General features: G+C 40.5%; 1 protein-coding gene across 20 annotated transcripts in view; it reads left to right on the plus strand.

Annotated features, from left to right (window-relative positions):
- Window positions 1-21,834, plus strand: part of CLASP1 (cytoplasmic linker associated protein 1) — a 283,994-nt gene that overhangs the window by 237,720 nt on the left and 24,440 nt on the right. For all 20 annotated transcript variants that reach the window (XM_037049839.1, XM_037049840.1, XM_037049841.1 and 17 more), the window contains 4 exons: window positions 6,808-6,958; window positions 11,314-11,560; window positions 14,015-14,205; window positions 15,901-16,029. In XM_037049839.1, coding sequence (XP_036905734.1) covers window positions 6,808-6,958; window positions 11,314-11,560; window positions 14,015-14,205; window positions 15,901-16,029 — 718 coding nt within the window. The remainder of the gene's footprint in view (window positions 1-6,807; window positions 6,959-11,313; window positions 11,561-14,014; window positions 14,206-15,900; window positions 16,030-21,834) is intronic.

Raw genomic sequence — 21,834 nt, forward strand, 5'->3', positions numbered from 1 at the left:
CAGTCACCTCTCATCTCCACTTTATTTTTCTTACAAAATGGGGCCCTAACTGTCCTCAGTTGGAGATTAGCTTTGTACCTACTGCTCTTGGAATTATGATGAATGCCAGCAGCAGGCAGTACTGCTGTGTAGGAACACTGACTGTGATACCAGGCTCCACCCCCTGGCCTCTTGTCTCATTTCTAGCCAGTCTGTCTTACCCCTTTCCTATGCCCCTGGGTCTTTTGAGTTGCAACAGTTCTTAGAATACTCTGTCAGGGCCTCTTGCAAGCCCAGGTCACTTAGTGACATTTGTGAAGTGAAGAGGAATACTTATATTCGCTGATGAGTTTTAATTTTCATATTAGATGATATGAGCCCAGGAATTAGAATTTTGGTTTCCCTCTCTCTGAGCTGGCTAGCCGAGAGTTGCTGCCTAGCCTTCTGGTGGTAATATTATTCTTTCAGGAAAAAAAAAATTGCTTGTGACAGCCTCTGAGCTCCATCTGATTGATTGTATCCCAGCCTCTGGTCAGAATGACACATTCTTTGATTCTTCCTGCTAGGTTCCTTTGGTCCCATTTGAATTAAGGCCCTTACTTTCTTCTTTGGTTGTTCCTAAAATAATAGATTGCACTATCTGAAAGTGAACATCCATATTATTTAAGTGCCTGTGATGTCCTTCCCAATATATGTGTATGCACACCCATGCTTCACACTTCCACTCAGAATCTCATGCAATTTAAAAGTGTAAATTCGTGATTGAGAGGGAAATAAAGCAGTCTTATCGAGGACCAAATTGTATTGATAAAAGGAAATATGTTTTTTTTCTCTGTGTGGTGAAGTATTAATTTTGTTCCAATGAATTTTGATAGAACTTTGTCAAGAGGAGACTCTAAGATACTTGGAATATAGTGTCTTCCTCTCCCCTTCCTTTTCCCTTCCCTTTGCCTTTTTTGTTTCTCTTTCTGATTTTCCTTTTCTGATCACTACAGTCGATTATGAGGTTGGAGTGCTGATGGGCAATCGAAGCACCCACCTCCCTTTTCTCAGCCTAACTCCATTCCCACCACTCCCTCCCACAAGACTCCCAGGTAACAAACTACCTGTTAAACTTCTCTGAGGTGTCACAGTGTTACTGTATTTCCAAGGTCATCTCAGTTATTTTTAAAAGCCTCTCAGCAGCCTCCAGTGTATTCTCTGCTTTGACTTAGACTAGCAGGAGGAGAGCCTTGGTGAGAAGTGTGCGCAGGTCTGTGATCTTTGTCAGACCTCAGGAGTACAGTTCCTGCCATGTCACAAGGACAGATCTTTTCATCAACTGGCAGAAATCATCGGCATCTATACTATTGCTCAGCCCCCAGAAAGCACTCGGGCAGTGCCGTGAAATCAAGGCAAGCAACAGAGAACACAATTTCCTTAGCATTCTTCTGTGTGTCAGGCATTCCCACAAAGAAGCAAGTGAGACCTGCTTTTCCTAAACTGCACCTGCAGCTCTCAGTCCTGCTGGTGATTATGTAGACTGATAACCTTCACAATATCCTGTTAACCTCATGATCGTCTTAGGACACAGATCCAGAAAGAAAGGGCATTCAGTTATGCCTTAGTACATTCCCTGCCTCAAGGCGGGAGAGCAGGTGATATCCTCACCAGACCCTGGTTTGATGTGAGAACATTTAATGAGTCTAGAAGAAGGGGTGGGACTTTCTTCAGATGGCAGATCTGTGGTACAGAGTTGGGTCCATGTGTTCCTACAGAAACCTGTTTGGAGGTCTCTTAAGTGCTTTTTATAAAGGTTCAAAAACCAGAGAATCCCTTTGCTAGAAGGCTGTCGTTAGAGGAGCAGAGCAGGGTCAGTCCAGCTGTTTTGTTCTTTGTAACGTGAGTTTGTGCCCACAGTGCTGACACAAGGGTGAAAATAAATTCTTGCTTTTGAATGTATCAGAGATAGCTTTTGTACTGATTTACATTCCTGTTTTTGTATCCTCAACATAGTGAAGTTTTACGTAGTAAACAAGTCAGCTAAATGTTTTAACAACATCTTTCTTTTGAAACTCTCACAGCAAAAGTAACTTCTGAGGTGTACAGAGAATCCTTTAATGACTATTTATACATAATACACAAGGTTAGGGCAAGGGCACACTGGCAGTGAGATGTCATTGCTGTCATCAGTGTTAATAAAGCATGCCACTTCACTTTCTTCTTTTTTAAAGATTAACCACGCCTCAAGGTATAAGACCAGTTTACTGACTGTTGCCCAGTATATTGGCACCAAGCTTCACCCTCAGCCCTTCTCCCAGCCAGCCATCAAGACTGCCCTCCAGAGGATATCCTATTCTCAGAGTCTTCCTTCACATATGCACACAGTAATATAGCTGATGCTTAATAAATAAATGCCTGTAACTTTGGTGGGAGAGAGGTAATGAGAGACTGACATTTAGAAAACCCATCGGTCACATATAACTAAGAGGAAATCTACGTCTCTCTCTTTGCTGAAATCCTATTGATATCATAACAAGGAACAGTTATCCTTTTTCCATACTCTAATATTTTTTTCCTACAAAACAACAAGGAAGAAAATCTGAGAAAACAAACTTGTCTCCAGTTTCTCTTTTCTTGGAGACCAGACTTCATGCCTCCCCACCCATGATATAAATCCTTTATATCAGAGCAGTCCAGAATGTTATTCTGCTTCAGTATTGGGTGATTTGCCTGACCCTTAGGTCAGTGAAGACTGACTGATTAAGCAACTCTTCCTAATCTAAACAGTCCTAAAGAAACCTTTCTGGGGTCTAATCACAGTACTTAGAGGTGACCAGGGCCTGGCCTTTAGCCTAAAGGATTATGTTCTGCATATGTCTCTGAGCTGAGTGTGGGGTCAGGTGACAGACTGGGTCTCTTCTAAGTAAATCAACTGCATTTCTCTTGCTGCTCTCACATTGAATGGCTTGTTGGGACCACAGTGTCCACAATTCCCTGATGGTGGCATTCATGGGAGTTTTCCTTTTTCTGTACAAAATGAGGGCCCATAGGTGCTTATTTGAAAATAGGCAAATCAGGCCAAAGCATAAAATAACAATTAGAAAGTAGTATGGTTTCCAAAACAATGCTTTCTTTCTCTCACCTTGAGCTCACAGTTTTAGCTTCATACCAAGGAGATACTTCAAGACCTCAAGCTAGTGATTCTGAAAAGAAGCATCATCACAGCTTGAACTTGGTTAGGCACATGTACTCCTAATTTGGAAGTCTGAGTTGGTTTATTAATTGAAAGTAAGATAGAGCAATCTTGGAGGTAGGTCCTTGCCTTTCATGACTTGGAATACTTCTTTCCAGCCCCTTCTTGCCTGTAAGGTCTCTTTTGAGAAATCCGATGACAGTCTGATGGGAAGTCCTATGTAGGTGACTGTCCCCTTATCTCTTGCTGCTTCTAGGATTCTCTCCTTCACTTTCATCTTGGCTAATGTAATTATGATGTGCCTTGGTGTGTTCCTTCTTGGGTCCAACTTCTTTGGGACTCTCTGAGCTTCCTGGACTTCCTGGAAGTCTATTTCCTTTGCCAGACTGGGGAAGTTCTCCTTTATTATTTGTTCAAATAAGTGTTCTACTTGTTGCTCTTCCTCTTCCCCTTCTGGTACCCCTATAATTTGGATGTTGGAAAGGTTTAAAGTTGTCCTGGAGGTTCCTAAGCCTCTCCTCATTTTTTTTTTGAATTCTCATTTCTTCATTCTTTTCTGTTTGGCCATTTTTTTCTTCCTTCTGGTCCACTCCCTTGATTTGAGTCCCAGTTTTCTTTCCATCGCTATTGGTTTTCTGTGCATTTACCTTCGTTTCACTTAGTTTAGCCTTCATTTGTTCCTCTAATTAGTGACTAAAATCAACCAGTTCTGTGAGCATCCTGATCACCAGTGTTTTGAACTGTGTATCTGATAGGTTGGCTATCTCTTGGTCCCTTAAAAGTATTTGCTCTGGGGCTTTGATTGGTTCTTCTCTTTGAGCCATAATTTTTTGGTCAGGTCACACCTGTTTTCATTTAGAATGGGAGGGCAGATAAAGTGTTTCTCGGATAAGGTCAAATTCAAGGAGTTCATCATCACCAAGCCCTTATTAAATGAAATGTTAAAGGGACTTATCTAAGAAAAAGAAGATAAAAAATATGAACAGTGAAAGGACAGCAAACTCACAGTTATTAACAACCACACCTAAAACAAAAGCAAACTAAGAGGACAGCTGGATCAGGAACAGAACCATAGAAATGGAGGATAAGCAACGGGAGTGGGAGGAGGAAAAGCGGGGAGAAGGTACAGAGAATAAGTAGCATAGATGGTAGGTAGAAAATAGACAGGGGGGAGGGCAAGAACAGTCTGGGAAATGTAGAAGCTAAAGAACTTGTGACACATGGACATGAACTAAAGAGGGGGAATGGGGGAGGGGTGTGCAGGAGGGGAATGAAGGGGGGAATAGGACAAGTATAATGGCATAATCAATAAAATATATTGTAAAAATAAAAAACATCCAAAAAAAAGCATGCAAAAAAAAAAAAGTAAGGAGGAACATTAACTAGCAGATTCTTTATTTTCTTATTTTAAAAAGAGGCTACTATAATGCCACAGTTATGTGAACTGAAATGAAATGTTTTAAGAAAGTTCAGATTAAGAAACATGAGATGGAATATGTGAAAGCTAACATTATCTGAAGTGACACAGAAAATAATATTGTGACATCCCTTAAAAAGCAGAATGCTTTGCTGGACTTGCTCTTGTCCCTCTTGTCATTCATTCCCTTCCTTCCTTCCTTCCTTCCTTCCTTCCTTCCTTCCTTCCTTCCTTTGCATGGGTTATGTTATTGTTTTTTCTTGTTTTGATTTAAAGTATTAAAGTATTTTAATATTTAAAGTATTTTAAGACATCTTTTTACATTTTGTATACATATTTTTTGTTTGAGTCATACTCAGTCTTTATTTTAAAAAAAGTTCACCAGCCAGATGTAGAAATCCTTTTGTTCACTAGCCAGATGTAGAAATCCTTTTGTTCATAATCTGGAATGGTGGTGGTCTAGAAGGGGAGGGTCGCAGGAAGCTTCTTCACATTAAAGGGATATTGCTTGCCTCTTAGGAGTTGAAATCTTGAATTTTGTTCAAGATTTTTAGTTCACCTTCTGTTAGTATATATACAAGAGATTTTAGCTGTAAACATGTTCAAGTTCATGTCCCTTTTTGTTTGGTGCCAGAACCAATCTTTGAGTTGGCATGTATTTTTGTGAACTGTCCAAGTACAATTGAGGTGTGTATTTTCTTTCATCAGAAAAGAAAAGGAAGTTTTATCTGGGCCAGTTTTGCACTTGTAGGCAGATGGCTTCCATCTCTAAGAGTGAGTTCAGATCTTGTGGTCTAGCAGAACCTAACGAGCCTTAGAAAACACTTGGGTTATTGCAACCTCAAGCCAGCCTGACTACTCCCAAGGGAGAACTGTCCAAATCTTGTCTTTGTTGTCTGCCCAGACCTTTAAAAAACACAAGGCAGGAGAGGGGAGTAGTAAATGTTACTTGTTTTTAAGTGATAGGAAACTTACCTCATATGAAAATGTACAGGATTGGTTGTGTTGTCCTCAGGAAGAGCTCTGCCAGCGTGTGCTTAATTTTCATTGTTTCTCAGAAGAATAGAAAGATTGCAATCCTTAGTGATGTTGAATGCTTACTTAAATATAGCCAAGGATTCTTGGAGTGTCCTAGGCTAGGAATCTTCAACATAGCTCAAGACTTTATGCAAGTTAAGTTAGACCAACTTACCTGATATCTTCCTGGAAATTTTTTTAAAACAAGTGACATCTAAACTAAGTTTATAGTTTTGACTTGCCCTTAGTTGACTGTTGCTTCATGTTTTTCTTTCTTTATACTCGTGTATTTATTCATGCTTTTTTTTAACATTCTTAGTGAGGGGCAGTTGATTTTGTTGTCGTCATCGTTCTTAGGAGCTTCTATTTCAGTGCATTTTTCAGACTTCTAAAGGCTACTTGTTGACACACTGCATTGTACCAAAAGGCTGTTTAGGATTTTTGCTTCATTTCATGTTTAGCTATGGTAAATGTTTTAAAGGTACAGCAGTTGACTTCACTTTTCTTGAAGAGACCAATATTTCTGGCTTTTTGAAGTGCTTTTAGATATCTAGCTCGGAATCCAACTCATAAGATTTGCTTTTATTATAAAACTCAAAATAAAGACATGTAGAAGAGTTAGATATTCTCAACAAGCTACTGGATTAGATAACATACGAGTTAGACTCTCAGGATCCCATTGGTAAAGTGGTTCTGACTGAGTTATAGGGTTAGTTTTTTAGTTTTTAATGCAGTTTTTTATTTACAAGTTTCTGACACTGGTGAGCGTAACCAAAAAGTCATTCGCTTTGTACTTCTGAAATTTGTTTGTAATACTAGCTTTATATTGAAGTGCCCATTCCTCTTAATTTAAGTTTGCACATGTGAGGCCAGTAACAACCAAACTACTTTTTTCTGACTTCAAGATACTATTTTTCCGCGTTCGTTACCTCATGCATTCAGTCACCAGTTGTCACTCTTTGAGTTCTTGCATTCTTGTGGTCATTGTTCCCCCTGGTTCTAATTGAGTGCTGATGTAATGTGCAGATCTGACCAAGAAGATGTGTAATTAACTGTCCCCTGCTGCTGCTCTAACAACAGATGTCTCCTTTTCATTCCAAAACACCTAAAGAAACATACTTGGGTACTTTACTATGGAAATTATTGGAAGAAATTTATACATATATCACAATTTTATGCATATGCCTCAATTTAAGAGAGAAAATATTTTGGTCTTTAGCATGCTGGACTATGACACAGAGAACCTGAACTCTGAAGAAATCTATAGTTCTTTGCGTGGAGTGACAGAAGCCATTGAAAAGTTTAGTTTTCGAAGCCAAGAGGATCTCAACGAGCCAATTAAACGAGATGGCAAGAAGGACTGTGATATAGTAAGTATCCCCAGGCTAATAGAGATCTGTTTGTTAAGTGATAATTACTGATTCTTCTGAACACTGACTACTATTATTACTGAGCTTCATTATTATTTTTAGCCTGTAGTCAAAACTATTTTTAGAGGCCCAAGGCAGTTTTGAGTTTCTCTTGCTATCTTTGTGAAGAATGTTCAGTACCTTTTTTTTTTCAGTTTGCTTTTTGTTAATGCTGGACATATTTTTGTTCCTATGTTGTGATAAAAGTAGTAAGCCTGAGTCAGATACCATTGTGGCTGGGAGCTCTAGTCGCATGCAGAAGCAGGCAAATAAACTGGAGGCTTTCTTTGGAATATCTAAGCAAACATATCCTTTAAGGCCTGTGTATATGCCCTTCCGAAGTTAAAACTGGTGAACTAGGCTGAGATTTAATTAGGTAGAGATTTAAGAGGGATTGATTGACTAGTTGCTAGAGCCATCTTTTCTTTGAGAGTGGGCCCACCATTTAGACTTTTCATGTTTCTCTTAATTTTACACATAGTCACAGTCCACAATTTACAAATTTAGTTTCTCCCAAGAGTCCACTGGATTTTGTGAGTGTAGTTCAGAGCAGAGTTGAAAAAGGAAAACAAATTACAGAGGGTTGAAGAGTGACTCAAGTAACAAACTGGGTACTCCGGGGCTTTTCACGTGGTGGAGACCGGACCTGTTTGAGTGCTGATGGGGCCAGTTGAGAGAAAAGTGGTGACTATGGAAGGGAGGGCAGTAGAGAACTGGTGGACACAGGTTATTGAGGACGTGGGGCGGATGAGGTTTGGGCACTGGTAGAGAAATTGGCCTTGGCCAGGAGGGAGGGTGAGTGGGTTGCAGTGAGGAAAGTGGAAAAGATTTCCAAGGTAATGGGAATGGGGCTCTGATTAGTGAAGAGAAGTCCTTCCAGGATCAGTGGAAGCCTTAGAAGAAGGTGGATGCCTGAGGCATTGCTTCCCCCAATTATAAATATAATATGTAGCCAACATAAAGCATTTTGAAAATGTAAAAAGAACTCTCCGTATCTAGAGATAATTAACATTTTACTGTATACTTTTCTATTGCTTTATGTGTATTTATATATTAATATGTTTGGGGGTGTATGCAGAGTGTTTTTTAAATAAAACAGGCATCATAGTGTGTGCATCTTGTTTAGCGTAGGAGGTGAGTACTTTCCCCTGTCAGTACTCTTGTGTGTGAATTTTTATGGCTGGATGATAATTCATATGGACATACCATAGTCCTCAGGTGCCCTATTTTGGAACATTTAAGTGTTTTCAATTTTTTAAAGCGTACAAATACTGTGATGAAAGTTGAAAGGAATGAAGCATGGCAGGAAGAAAGTAAAAACAGCCTGTTCCAGGAACAGGAAGCCTCAGGGTTATCAAGGGGGTGGGAAGCATGGAAGGACTGGAATGTGAGAGCTGCCTGGTTAGAAAGAGAACTCAACGTAACTTTCAACCTAAGATTTTGCCACTAGTCCCCAAATTTTTAACTAAGAAGCTGAGGTAGATATAAAACTTTGTTGAATGTAGACTCAGGAGCTAGCCCACCTCTTTTTAAGCTTGACTAGTAGACTCAGTCTAATGAGACAGAAGTTCGTAAGGGCAGATTCAGTGGGAGGATGACAGAAACATGAAACACTTGGGAGAAAGTCCGTCCTTAGGACTAATTACACAAGTACAACAGGACCTATATTTGAGGTTCCATTTTACTTCAAAATTGTTCTGCTTTATTTCAGGTAGAAATTTCAACACTTAATGCTAGAAAGGGTATGAGGAACTAGTGTAATATTGGTGGCACAGCAAATTGATACAGTAGTTTCGGAGTTCAGTAAAATTATATTTAGCAAAAGTAATTTTAAGTTTTATATCCTTTATCTAATAATTTAGCTTTTAACAAACTCAGCAAAAGAAGATATTTATACAAAGTAGTTTATTTTAGCATTATGTTTAATGGCCAAAACAAACATTTTAAAAATCAGTAGAAGGGGAATCGTTCAGTGAATCTTACTAAAACACAAGTAGAGTCCTGGCTGGTGTGGTTCAGTGGATTGAGCGCGGGCCTGCAAACTGAAAGGTCATCAGTTCGATTCCCAGTCAGGGTCATGCCTGGGTTGCAGGTCTGTGCCCCAGTTTGGGGGTGTGCAAGAGGCAATGGATCAATATATCTCTTGCACATTGATGTTTCTTCCTCTCTTCCTCCCTCCCTTCCTCTCTCTCTAAAAGTAAATAAAATATTTTAAAAAATAAGTAGGAATAGTGGTGTTATTACTCATTATGGTTATAAAAACTTTATTTACATGGGGTATGCTTACGCTATGAGAAAAGCAAACTGTATGATGGTATGAGCACTGTGATTGCCATGCTATAAAATATGCATGTAGACAAGAATGGGGGTGATAAAGTTTAAAGGGTAACTTTTGTTAAAAGTAATAAAAATTAGTTTAGCTTTATTTTTTAAATGTCTTTAATCTTTAAAAATTCTTATGAATGATTTTTTCCAGTATAAGAATACATTTTATTTTAAGAAGAGCATTACAAAGAGAAAAATACTAAAATCATTCATGTATTATCTTCCCTGAGACAAAACTTCAATTAAGTCATTTTGTTCACATGTATGCAGTGTGTATGTGTATATAATTTGCCTCTTAATAATTACATTAGTATACAGTTTGGGGGGGTCAAGTAACCATATGCATTTCAGCAATTTCACTAGATATATATCCAAAAATTTGAAAGAAGGGACTTGAACACATTCCTCTGTAAGTGTTCATTGGAGCATTAGTCACAACAACTATAAGGTAGAGCAATCCAGTATTCATCAACAGATAGACTGAAAAAAATGTGGTATGTACCTGCAATGGAATATTATTCAGCCATAAAAAGGAATATAATACTGACACATGTTACAACACAAATGGAACTTGAAAATACTATGTAAATGAAATAAACCAGGCACAGAAAGACAAACACTGTGTCCTTCCACTTATGTGAGGTAGCTAGAGTAGTCACATTCACAGAAACAGAAAGCAAAGTAGAATAGAGATTATCAGGGCTGGGAGGGGCGGGCAGGGTGTTGTTATATCATAGATGCGGAGTTTGGGTTGGGAAAGATGAAAAAGTATTGCTCCAGATATAACAGTGGTAATGGTTTTTGCAACATGGTATGTGGTATTAATGTGACTGAATTGTACACTTAGAAATGAAGGGCTTAAAATATATGTATTTTATACCACAATTTATAAAAAACATGTATAAGCACCAGTGTACAGTCTGGCTGTCCCAAAACATTTTTACTTGTTTTTTTTCTCATAACTGGGATGAGGAGAATGACAGTTTTGCTCTGTTCCCAGAGCTCAGCCCATACTTGATCTTGTTATAGTGCCACCCTGCAAAGGATGCCAGACAGGCCATTGTGGCTTAAAAGAAAGGACCCCTGAGAGTGAAGACAGTCAGAAACATGACACAGGGACAGAGGACCAGGGGGTTAATTTGTTGAAGGCAAGATTCAGGATACATTGGAAAAATTTTTTTCAGAAAATAATAAATACCTGTTCTTTGACCCAACACAAAGACCAACTCTGAGAGTCAGAAACATCCAAAGGAAGAATGATCTGCCTAGGGGATACTGAGTCCTCCATCGTTAAAGATTATTAGCCCTTGTTTGGCTCACCAGGAGGGTAGAATGTATACCAGGAATTCTTGGACAGTTGAACTGCTTTAGATCTTGTGGTGGTTACTGGGAGAGTGTTGAGGTTGTGTCAGGGCCCCAGTGAGGGAACCCTTAATGTTTGTAAAGGAAGTTACAGGTTAAGAAGGGGAAGGGACAAGCCAAGAAAGATGAATAGAGGGCTCATGGGCATGGGCAATGAGGGGGAATTAACTGTAGGAGTGGGAGGGACAGGGCAGAGGAGAGCAGTGGGGAAAAAAGGTGGGACAACTGTAACTGAACAATTTAAAAAAAGAGAAAGTCATAGGCTAACAGTGTTGGTGCATGAGGTTTCTGGAGAACTGGGGGTGTGTTGTGTACACCCTTGGTTTCCAAAGGACTTTCCATGTTATTAATATCTCAAAAAATATTTGAGTGAAGTTAACCTGAAATACTAAGAAAACAGATTTTACGTGTAAATTAATGAAAGAAGAAAAGAAAATATAAATATGTTTGTAGTCCCCTTTAAGGTAGTTTATGAATTAGGTATTTACAAATTGAAATTCTAATGACTGTTCTTTTGTTAGTGGCCTGATTTCAAGTGAAAAATCTCTGGCTCTCCTAATACTTCTGAAAATTGAAAAACAAATTTGTTAAAAGTCCTAAAAAGGAAGTGACAGTGTTCTGTGCTCCAGGTATCCCGGGATGGTGGAGTTGCCTCCCCTGCCACTGAGGGCCGGGGAGGCAGTGATGTCGTGGAAGGAGGCAGAACTGCTCTGGATAACAAGACGTCCCTCCTCAACACCCAACCTTTGCGCACTTTCCCGGGGCCACGGGTGCGAGACTACAATTTGTATCCATACTCAGACACCATCAACACCTATGATAAGACAGCCCTGAAGGAGGCTGTGTTTGATGATGACATGGAGCAACTTCGAGATGGTTTGTCTTTCTTTGTTCTATTGTCCCCCATCCAGAAGTTCCTTCCATGGGGTTCCCCTCTTGTAAGACTAACTCTGGGCATACTGATCAAATGGAAATGGAAATGTTGGGTCTGTTCTGGTTAGTCCTTTGTTCAGCAGCTACATGTTGAGCTCCTGCCAGTGCTTAGGCATGGAAGACACAACATGGACAAGAGTATGCACAGCATACTTTTGCCCTCTAGAAGCTTATAGTCTAGTCTCAGAGGCAGTCAGGAAATAAGCAGTCATGCAAATGACCTCAAGTTCCAGCTGTGACAACTGTACAGCGAAGGAAGGCTACCTGTACCCATCAGGGAAGGCTTCCCTGGGAACCCGGACCTGAGCGGAGATCGAAAAGACAGGGGAGCAGGAGTTAGTGAGGTGGGGAGCAAAGGCTCGAGCAGTCCCAGCGCTGGGCTCAGCATTTGTAATGGCCCCTGATGGGCCAGTCCTGAGGTATGGAAGTAAGATTCTGAAGCACCACTGGAAGTCTTCCCTCTTCTCTCACACCAGCTTATTCACCGGGTTTTCCTGTAGTGGCTCCAGGTGACTTCTGCACTGTGGTTGGGGGTTAAGGGATCAAATATTTACTGAGCATTTGCATTACCTTGGGATTGCTGCTGCGCTTGAGTTTTACATGTTATCTAACTGAGATAATGCTAATAGATAGTGTTTCCATTTTACAGGTTAAGAAATCACAGTTCAGGAAGGTTAAATTACCTGCCTCAAATATAACAGACTCAGTATGGAGTAGAACTAGTCTGTTTTTTTTTCTGACTCTGTTCAGAGACCACTGTTCATTACTAAGTAACAAGTGATTGAGTATGTTTTGGTATGATCATAGTTTTATTTGGCATTTAATTATTTGTTTTGTTTTTTACCTCATTGTCATGTTCACACATTTTGGTTTATTTCAACTTAATAGTCATTTTAACTGTCTTCCATGACAAAGTAACTGCTTGAGCTAAAGCCAACCCAAATTAGTAGTCATTTTTTAAAAAATAACTGTTTTGTTACCTCCCTTTTTTAAATTTTTTGAGCAAAAAATTAAATTAGAACTCCAAAGAATTAACATTTAACTGAGTGCCTACTGTGTGTTATGAGGTGTATGACTAGCCAGGGACAGGGAGGTAAATGAGATGGTCCCTGGCCCCAAAACCTCAAGGCCTGTCGGGGAAAAACAGACTCAGTATGGTCACACTAGGAAGAGGGGAGGGCCATGCTGGAGGCATACCCGGGGTTCAGTGGGGCATGAAAGACTGAAAACTGCACTCTGTCAGTGGATCCAGCTGTGATGGAATGTTAAGGTGGAAGAGAGGTTCTCCAGTTATATGAAAGCAGAAATTGTGTCCAGTGGTTGAAGGCATAGTCCTCTGGCTGTTAATTGCTAGTTATTGGTGGGTAGCAGTTCAGTATATAACCAAGCATCTGTTTACTGGGCAGTAGGCAGTGATACTGGATTTATTATGACTTGCACTTTCTAGAGTACTGGACTATTTCCTTTCATTGCTCATAAAATTGGTGCGTCATTTAACTTAGCCATTTGTTGGTCTTGTTGGAGATGGAATAGATTAGGCTATTGGTTGTTATTTATTCAGCAAATGTATAGTAAAAGGCTTAGAGAAAATGTAGGATAGGAGAGGGAAATGATAGAGTTCTTTAAACATTTCAAACTTTCTCATGCATTTGTTTCTTAATTTTAGAATCTGAAGAAATACGCAAATACAAACTTAAGTAGTCCTTGATGGCTTGTGTGATTCATTTCTTCATCCTTCCTATTTGAAGTGAATTCAGAATTGAGGTCCCTTAGAAGAACATGCAGAGACAGAGGATGCGCTCTTCTGCCATGGGAACTGTGGTTCAAGCCCTTGCAAGCAGTTATGCTAAGAGATCTTGGCCAGTTTTACAGTCTGCCTTGATTGTATTTGTTTACTGCGCTAGTTCCTAAACTGTGTACATTTCCAGAAAGGGGATGAATCTTAATTGTAACAGTGCCTTAAGGAGAGTCTGTGTATCTCAGTGGATTTGGTACTAGTCAGAGACTGTTCCAATTATAGGCCTGACTTAGGACTGTTGCAATGGACATAGAGTTTGGATAAGGGAGACAGTCATGGATGGGCTTTTGGAGAGTTTCTTTGTGTAAAATTCACTGAAATAGCGGTTTCTCCACTTGTCTGAAACGGAAGGGGAAAAGATGGTAAGGCAAGGTGGTGACATTGAATATTGGTGTTTGATACCTGTTCTCCCACCTCAGTTGTCACAGTTAGCTTGGTGAGATGACGTGGTGAGGGGTGAAGCCTGGACCGCACAACAGGATGAAGGGTGTGATGGGGAGACACTGAAGAGCGGTGGGAGGACTGCAGGACGTCACTGAGGAGGCACCTGGAGCCAGGCATTTCCTTGTGCAATGACTTCTGTCCTGTGTGCCTCCCAGTGCCCATTGACCATTCTGACCTGGTAGCCGACCTTCTGAAAGAGCTGTCCAACCACAACGAGCGAGTGGAAGAACGGAAAGGTGCTCTCCTGGAGCTGCTCAAGATCACCCGGGAAGACAGCCTGGGCGTCTGGGAGGAGCACTTCAAGACCATTCTGCTCTTGCTATTGGAAACACTCGGAGACAAAGATGTGAGCTCCTTTTGTTCTTACATTTCCCCCTTCCATGAGTGAGTTCAGTCCTGTTCTTGTGGCATTTGGCTTCTGCTCTATCTGTATTGTGCTTACTGTTTATATCAAAACACATGTGAAATATTTTCTGAGCACCAGTAAGGGAATGTTTTTGTCAGAGACAGGACCCATCCTACCTTATGTGCAAGGTTTTTTTGTAATTGGCTTTGTTGAGGGAAACCTGTTCCTGAATCAGGTCACTTTAACACAAAGTTTCTTAAAACATTAGCATAAAATAATAATTTTTTACAATGAGCTTTTTTCCATATGAGTTTTATTTATGTTTCACATGTATTTGAGAAACAGACAAGTTCCTTTTTTAAAGACCCTACAAAATGCTGCATTCTGTCACATTTTATCTTGGTTCACCTGTGTGTTTGTCATAAGTTCCAGTAACCCGGAATGGTCAAGGAACAGGTTTAGGAACCATGGCTTATTATTGTTGATTATTATTTTCTATTGTTGTTTTTAAAATAAAAGGCCCTCTTCACACTGTGACATTTGAATGTGAGAAACTAGGCATCTACCCTGTCACTCCTAAAGGAGGGCAGAATCCAGTCAAAGCCCTGCCTCTTCCCCTTGTGCAGCTGGTCCCATCCACAGGACAGGAGTCAGTGTAGGGACTGAGAAATGAACTCCACCCCTCTGCACTGGGCTTTGTGTCAGCCAGCAGAAACAAAAATAATGTAAATGTGGTGAAGAGCTCTGCTGGCAGCACTGGATGGAAGTCTGACACAGCCCATGGTAGAGGTCATGCCCGGGGTCAGAGTGGTGGTGACTTGAATGGAAGACAGGTGAGCAGGAGGCTGGTTGAATGTCATGGTGACTCAAGTCACTACTGATTTTTAGGATTAGTGGTTTGGTGTAGGGCTGAGTAAAGCTAGAGAAGAATGGTGACAAAAGATCTGTATTCATGTCTTTTAAAACAAAGTATTGGCTTCTGAAGCACTAGTCCTTGGTTGGGCTTTGTTATTGGGAGACAGAGTGATGTCATGTAGAGGGCAGTAGATGGTGTGTTAGTGTGTGAATGGTACGGATGAATGACAGAGAATCAGGATGTACTTTTTGGCTGTGTTTAGTATAAACTCCACTCTCTTATTGAGATTAGGAATGTGTTTGGAATGGCTTTCCTCCAGGTGCATGACTCAGCCTTGAGGTCCTCCAGCAACTTGAGGCCTCTACAGATTCCCCTCCCCATGATCTTATCACACAGAAGGCCGGGAATAATGACAGGTCTCCAATTGTACTTACAGAGTTTAGTCTTACAGGTCATGTTGTTGCAGTGTTCAGATGCTTTTTACCTGTCCTTTTGTACATTCTACAAAGGGAAATTTGCATATCTCAGCCTCAGGAAATCTGAACTCCCCCAGAGATATATTGTCCTCATTTGGTTTTCATTTGGCTCATTTAAGAGACCTTCATCAGGTCCCTCTTAGGGTTCTGGAAATGTCAACACAGGCACAGGGCCTGCCCTCACAGAGCTGGCCATCTAGAGGGCCTCTGTCGAGTATGCAGTGTAATCTGTGTTGAGGTGGCTGCAGGATGCCAGTGACCCCCAGAACTGGGTGCTTGGTTCTCCCTGGACCCAAGCAGCTGTACATGTAGTGAAGTACTGTATACTGAATGCTGGTGTCTTCCTTTCCTCTTGTACTCCAGCATTCCATTCGAGCACTGGCATTGAGAGTTTTGCGGGAAATCCTGAGAAACCAGCCAGCAAGATTTAAAAACTACGCCGAGCTGACGATCATGAAGACTCTGGAAGCCCACAAAGACTCCCACAAGGAGGTGAGCCAGGCCTGAGGCCCAGGAAGTCTGAACAAGTCTTCAGCACAGTCAGTTGTGTGGGGAAAGAGGAGTGCCAATCACTGTGTCTTGAAAAAAGGAGTCCCTTCCTTTCAACTGAGCCCATGCCATAATACAGGGTGAAAATCCCATTGCTGCTATGGTAGCTGAGCAGCAGTGCAGTTCAAGGACCAGTGTGTGACTTGGTAGGTTTCTAATTCCCTTTCTGTGTGTACAGTGGGCTTGGCCTGTTCCTGAGAGATTTCCCATGTCAGTGGTTCCCATTTCTTTGGTCAAAAAGAGGGGTCTTTCATTTCCTTTTGGCATTTAGCATCTGGCAATGCAGTGTGGGAGACTGAGATTGGCTTTGAAGATAAAGACATCCTAGAACAAGTCCCAGACAAGTCCTAGAACTGATGCTTCTTTGCTCCAGAGCCTTGAAGAACTTGTTTCATCTTCTGAGCCTCACTTTCCTTATGTGTAAAATAGAGGTGGCTATTATTACCAAGTTCCTTGGTAATTCCTGTGAGAATTAAATGAGACAACCAGTGATGGTCCCTGGCCCAGTGCTTGATGAGAGTAGGTACTGCACTGTGTTGGTCCCCTTCCCTTCTTTTCCTTCCAGTGTGCCCCTCTTTGGCTATGGTTCGCCTTCCCCACTAGCTTCTGAACTTTTCTAATACCAGCTAGAAAACTTGATATTACAAACGATCTCTGACCCCAAAGTGAGAGACATAATCGCTTGCTCAGGTCAGTCTCTTAGCTCACATGTGACTATTTCATGAGCATACTCATGGATTAAGGGAATTGTGCTTGGAGCAATTCTTATATCTACAAAAAGAATTAGACCCTAAATCATGGCTTTTCTCTGTTCAGCGGCTATATAACTACTGAAAACAGTGGCCTGTTTGGCCTCCTCAAATCCTCACCATGATTGCAGGCTCCGCAAGGGTGGAGGTGGTCTTTGTGCTCTGTCCAGGCATCTCCCCACCTAATAGGTCTGGCATAACACAGGTACTTACGTGATAGGTATGCTTTCTTTTTTCTTTTTTTAAAAGATGTTTTACTGATAATGCCATTACACTTGTCCTATTCCCCCCCCCTTATTCCTCTCCACTCTGCACACACCTCCCCCACCATTTCCCCCCCTTTATGTACAAGTGTCTCAAGTTCTTTAGATTCTATATTTCCCATACTATTCTTTCCCTCCCCCTGTCTGTTTTCTACCTACCATCTATGCTACTTATTCTCTGTACCTTCTCCCCCCTTCTCCTCCTCCCATTTCCCTGTTGCTAACCCTCCATGTGATCTCCATTTCTGTGGTTCCTCTCCTCATCTAGCTGTCCTCTTGGTTTGCCTTTGTTTTAGGTGTGGTTGTTAATAACTGGGAGTTTGCTATCCTTTCACTGTTCATATTTTTTATCTTCTTTTTCTTAGATAAGTCCCTTTAACATTTTATATAATAAGGGCTTGGTGATGATGAACTCCTCGAACTTGACATTACCTGAGAAGCACTTGATCTGTCCTTCCATTCTAAATGGAAGCTTTGCTGGATAAAGCAATCTTGGCTGTAGGTCTTTGGATTTCATGACTTGGTATACTTCTTTCCAGCCCCTTCTTGCCTGGAAGGTCTCTTTTGAGAAATCCGCTGACAGTCTGATGGGAAGTCCTTTGTAGATGACTGTCCCCTTATCTCTTGCTGCTTCTAGGATTCTCTCCTTCATTTTCATCTTGGCTAATATAATTATGATGTGCCTTGGTGTGTTCCTTCTTGGGTCCAACTTCTTTGGGACTCTCTGAGCTTCCTGGATTTCCTGGAAGTCTATTTCCTTTGCCAGACTGGGGAAGTTCTCCTTTATTATTTGCTTAAATAAGTGTTCCACTTGTTGCTCTTCCTCTTCCCCTTCTGGTACCCCTATAATTTGGATGTTGGAAGGTTTAAAGATGTCCTGGAGGTTCCTAAGCCTCTCCCCATTTTTTGGAATTCTTGTTTCTTCATTCTTTTCTGTTTGGTCATTTTTTCTTCCTTCTAATCCACTCCCTTGATTTGAGTCCCAGTTTCCTGCGCATTTCCCTTCATTTCACTTAGTTTAACCTTCATTTGTTCCTCTAATTTGTCACTAAAATCAACCAGTTCTGTGAGCATCCTCATCACCAGTATTTTGAACTGTGTATCTGATAGGTTGGCTATTTCCTGGTCGCTTAGCGTTACTGGCTCTGGGGCTTTGAGTTCTTCTTGAGCCATAATGTTTTAGTCTGTTTGTGCCTGTTACATATGAGGGGCAGAGCCCGAGGTGTTCACCAGGGCGGGGCAACCCAGTCACTGAGTTGTGAGGCTGTACGTGGGGGCGGGGTCTAAGAGGGGCAATGGCGGTCCTCTCTGCTGCTACCTGCCGCTGGGGCCTGTGTGGTCTGTCTCACTGCTCGCTCCTTCGCCTGGTTTATCTGTGTGAGAATGTGTGACTGCAGTCAGCCTGCCGCCTTGCACCCTCACTGGGTCCGCCTGTTGCTACCCCACACCTGGGATCTGCCAACGGCTGCGCATCTGAGTTGGTTCAGCCGATCTTTCCTGGGAGACTCTGTTCTGCTGCTGGTTCTGCCCCTCTTACCAGTCTGGCTGAACGGTTCATGTTGTCACATTTCTGTATAGTTCAATTTTCTGTGTTTTGGTTGCGTTTTTGTCATTAAAACTTTGTTGTCTTTAAACTTGGCTGTGGGAGGAGGCACAGTGTTTCCACCTACGCCTCCATCTTGGTTGGACATCCATTTGAAGTCAAGATTATCCTGATACCAAAAATCAGACAATGATACTAGCAGATTCTAATGCAGGTGCCTTCTCCACGCAAAGGACTCCACTTGCTACCACGCCCCTTTTCCTGTCTGCGTGATAGGTGTGTTTTCAAACCAATAACTTTTACTTTCAAAATCTGGCTTGGTTGTGTGATGGTGATAATCACTGGTGTTTGAACAAAATGCTCTTTACTTACAATAACTTATTTAAAAAATGTGAGGACCAGATGACAGATAAACTAACATAGTCAACAGTGATTCCTGGGTGAAGAAGGAAGTTCCCAGGAGGTACCATAATTGCTGAGGCAATACATGATGCCTAGTGGTATCAAGAGATACAAACCAGATCTCGTGTTTCTTTTACAAGGCAAACTTGTGCTTTTTTTTCTTTGTCTTTTTAAACCACAGTAGCTTCTCCTTAATGAGAATACATGAACATACACATATACATACATATATAAGTAAATAAAATCAACATTCTTTTACATATATGATGTCAGTGGTTTTCTTTGAGAAGGACATGCCTAGAATATGGTATTAAGGTGAAAACTAAGCCATCTACAAGGTGTGACACTTGTAGTTTTCCCCTTGAAAGACATCTGTCTTTAAAGTGGACATCCTGGTCTTAAACTTTGAAACTTTGACAGTGGACCCTAAGAAGTACAAGTTAACAGTTAAATAATCCATTTGCTGTTTTTTTGAGGGATCTTATTATTTTTTTCCCTGCCAAATAAGAAATTTAGGAGAGAAAGTTCTTAGTTGTGAAGTCCTTTAAATCGCCTAAGTGACAAAAGCAGAAAGTATAATTCCTGTAACCCAGGGGTCTCCACGCTGCTGTCCCTGATGACCTGATAAAGGAGGTGGAAGAAACACTGTGTTCGGAAAGGTTGATGTATTGGCAGGCCGCCCTGCTTTGCATAGTTTCAGACTCACCTTGACGCAGTTGCCCTTGTTGTTTCCCTTATGAAACTTGACTCTGTCACTTTGCCAGAATCTCCTAACTTGGGCCTGTGTATATGTAGGTTTAGATTTTGTTTTTCTATTCCTTTAAAATTATTTTAGTCTTTCTCTTATTTTAACCAGTCTATCTCTGTTTCTTGTTTTTTGTTTTTTTAGGGCAAAATAGTTTGTGTTGTGGCCAATCATGTTGGCATATAATATTGCACACGATATTTCTCTAGTCATTATTCTTTCTTATTATTATTTCATTCAAACATTTATTCAAACATTATTTGAATATTTATTGGAAAGGATCCAAAATGTTTCTAGACCCAGTTATTATATTAGTCATATGGAGGCAGAGTCTGTTTTCCTGTCTAAGTAGTACTTCCAAAGTGTATTCATCCCAGAACTCCCCTCTCAGAAGGAGCTAGTTGGTTTTGTATTCATAGACAAAACAGGTCTCAGCAGGAAGTGAAGAGCATGAGACCTGGGAGGCTGACACACCTTGGCACCTGATGTCCTCCCCTGCCTGCTGTGGTGGTGGCCATACCTGGTGCACACTGTCACTCTGGCTGTGGCACTGTAGCATCGAAGTACAGCTTTTTGAAATGCAATTTCTATAAATTGAAATTTATCATAAAAGTCCTAATGGAAGGTGATGACAAGATGGCTTCTTTTATCATCTTACCAGCTGTAGTATGTTTTATCAGGGTGTTTTAAAAGGAGCTGTGTGTGTAAAACATTTCTTTTTAAATATTGAAAATGTATCAGGCACTAAATTTATCTCAGACATCATAGGCGAGCATATACATTTCTACAGAAAGCAAGATAGAGGATTTAGATACCAATTTAGAGTTTTTATTTTAAAAGTTGGTGTGGGTTTTTTTTTTACTTATTTAAATTTTTTCATTACAGTTGACATACAATATCATATCAGTTTCAAATGTACAACCCAGTGATTAGACATTTATATAACTTACGATGTGATCACCCTGATAAGTCTAGTACTTGTCTGACATCATACGTAGCTATTTGAGCCTTGACATGTTTTCATATTTCCTACTTGAATAAGTAATTCTCTTTCATTCTTCAACTCCTTATTTTTATCATTTTAGTGAATAAAATATACTGTAGCATTTCAGTGCCTTCTTAATGAAGGTACTTAATGGTTTCCACTAGTGTTAGCTTTTCCAAACATGATTAAAAGGGGTAAAGCTTTGTTAGTGACCTTTTAAGGTCTTAAGCCCATTTCCTATTTTTCAGATAAACTCTATTAATCTTAACTCTTCTCAGCATTTGTAATCTTATTTGGTAGGATTGGTACAGAATCTTACTTTTATTGATTAAGAGAAGATTTAATAAAAGAAATGCTATGAATGAGATTCTGGACTCATTGTGAGATAAAGTCTTGAGATAGAAAACCTTGTTTTCAGTCCAGCTTCTCCTCTCCTGCTACATTGTTTGTTTTCATCACCTCTCTACAACCCTGCGTAAACATGACTGTGTGAGAATTAAAGTGGTATGGAAACATGCTGTTAAAAATGTCGTGCTGTACAAATATTGCTACATAAACTGTTGTCAGACATTCTTATGTCTGTCAGAAGACTCATTTCTTGGTAAGTAGTTGATATGCTAATTATTGATTATTTTGTACACATTTAGTGTAAGAATTGTTTCCAGTCATGTGTCTTGCATATAAATTTACAAGAATAACCAACTCTATTTCTTGAGGATAATCTATAATTGAGACTTTTTGATAATTAGTCTTCTGAATTTGACCTCATTAGTAAATGTTCTGATTACACTTGCCTGTTGAAAGAGGAAATGTCGTCATCATTGTATGTCACTACACTAAAGTCTCGGCGTGTAAAGCATCAAGAGTCCAGCCTCAGATCAGTGCATTGTGTGAACCTGGAGAAGTTACTTTGCCTTTCTAGACCTTGGTTTTTCTTATCTGTTAGCCCAGGGAGTGTACTAGATGATTATCTGTGTCACATCCAGCCTCAAGATAATAGAAGTTGCTATTGAGTAATACACCTAAACCTTCACAGATTGTAAATCTCCAGTTTTCTATGG

The sequence above is a fragment of the Sturnira hondurensis genome, unplaced genomic scaffold (genome assembly GCF_014824575.4).
Source record: "Sturnira hondurensis isolate 20B ecotype Veracruz unplaced genomic scaffold, ASM1482457v3 Scaffold0006496, whole genome shotgun sequence".
In the NCBI taxonomy this organism is placed as follows: domain Eukaryota; kingdom Metazoa; phylum Chordata; class Mammalia; order Chiroptera; family Phyllostomidae; genus Sturnira; species Sturnira hondurensis.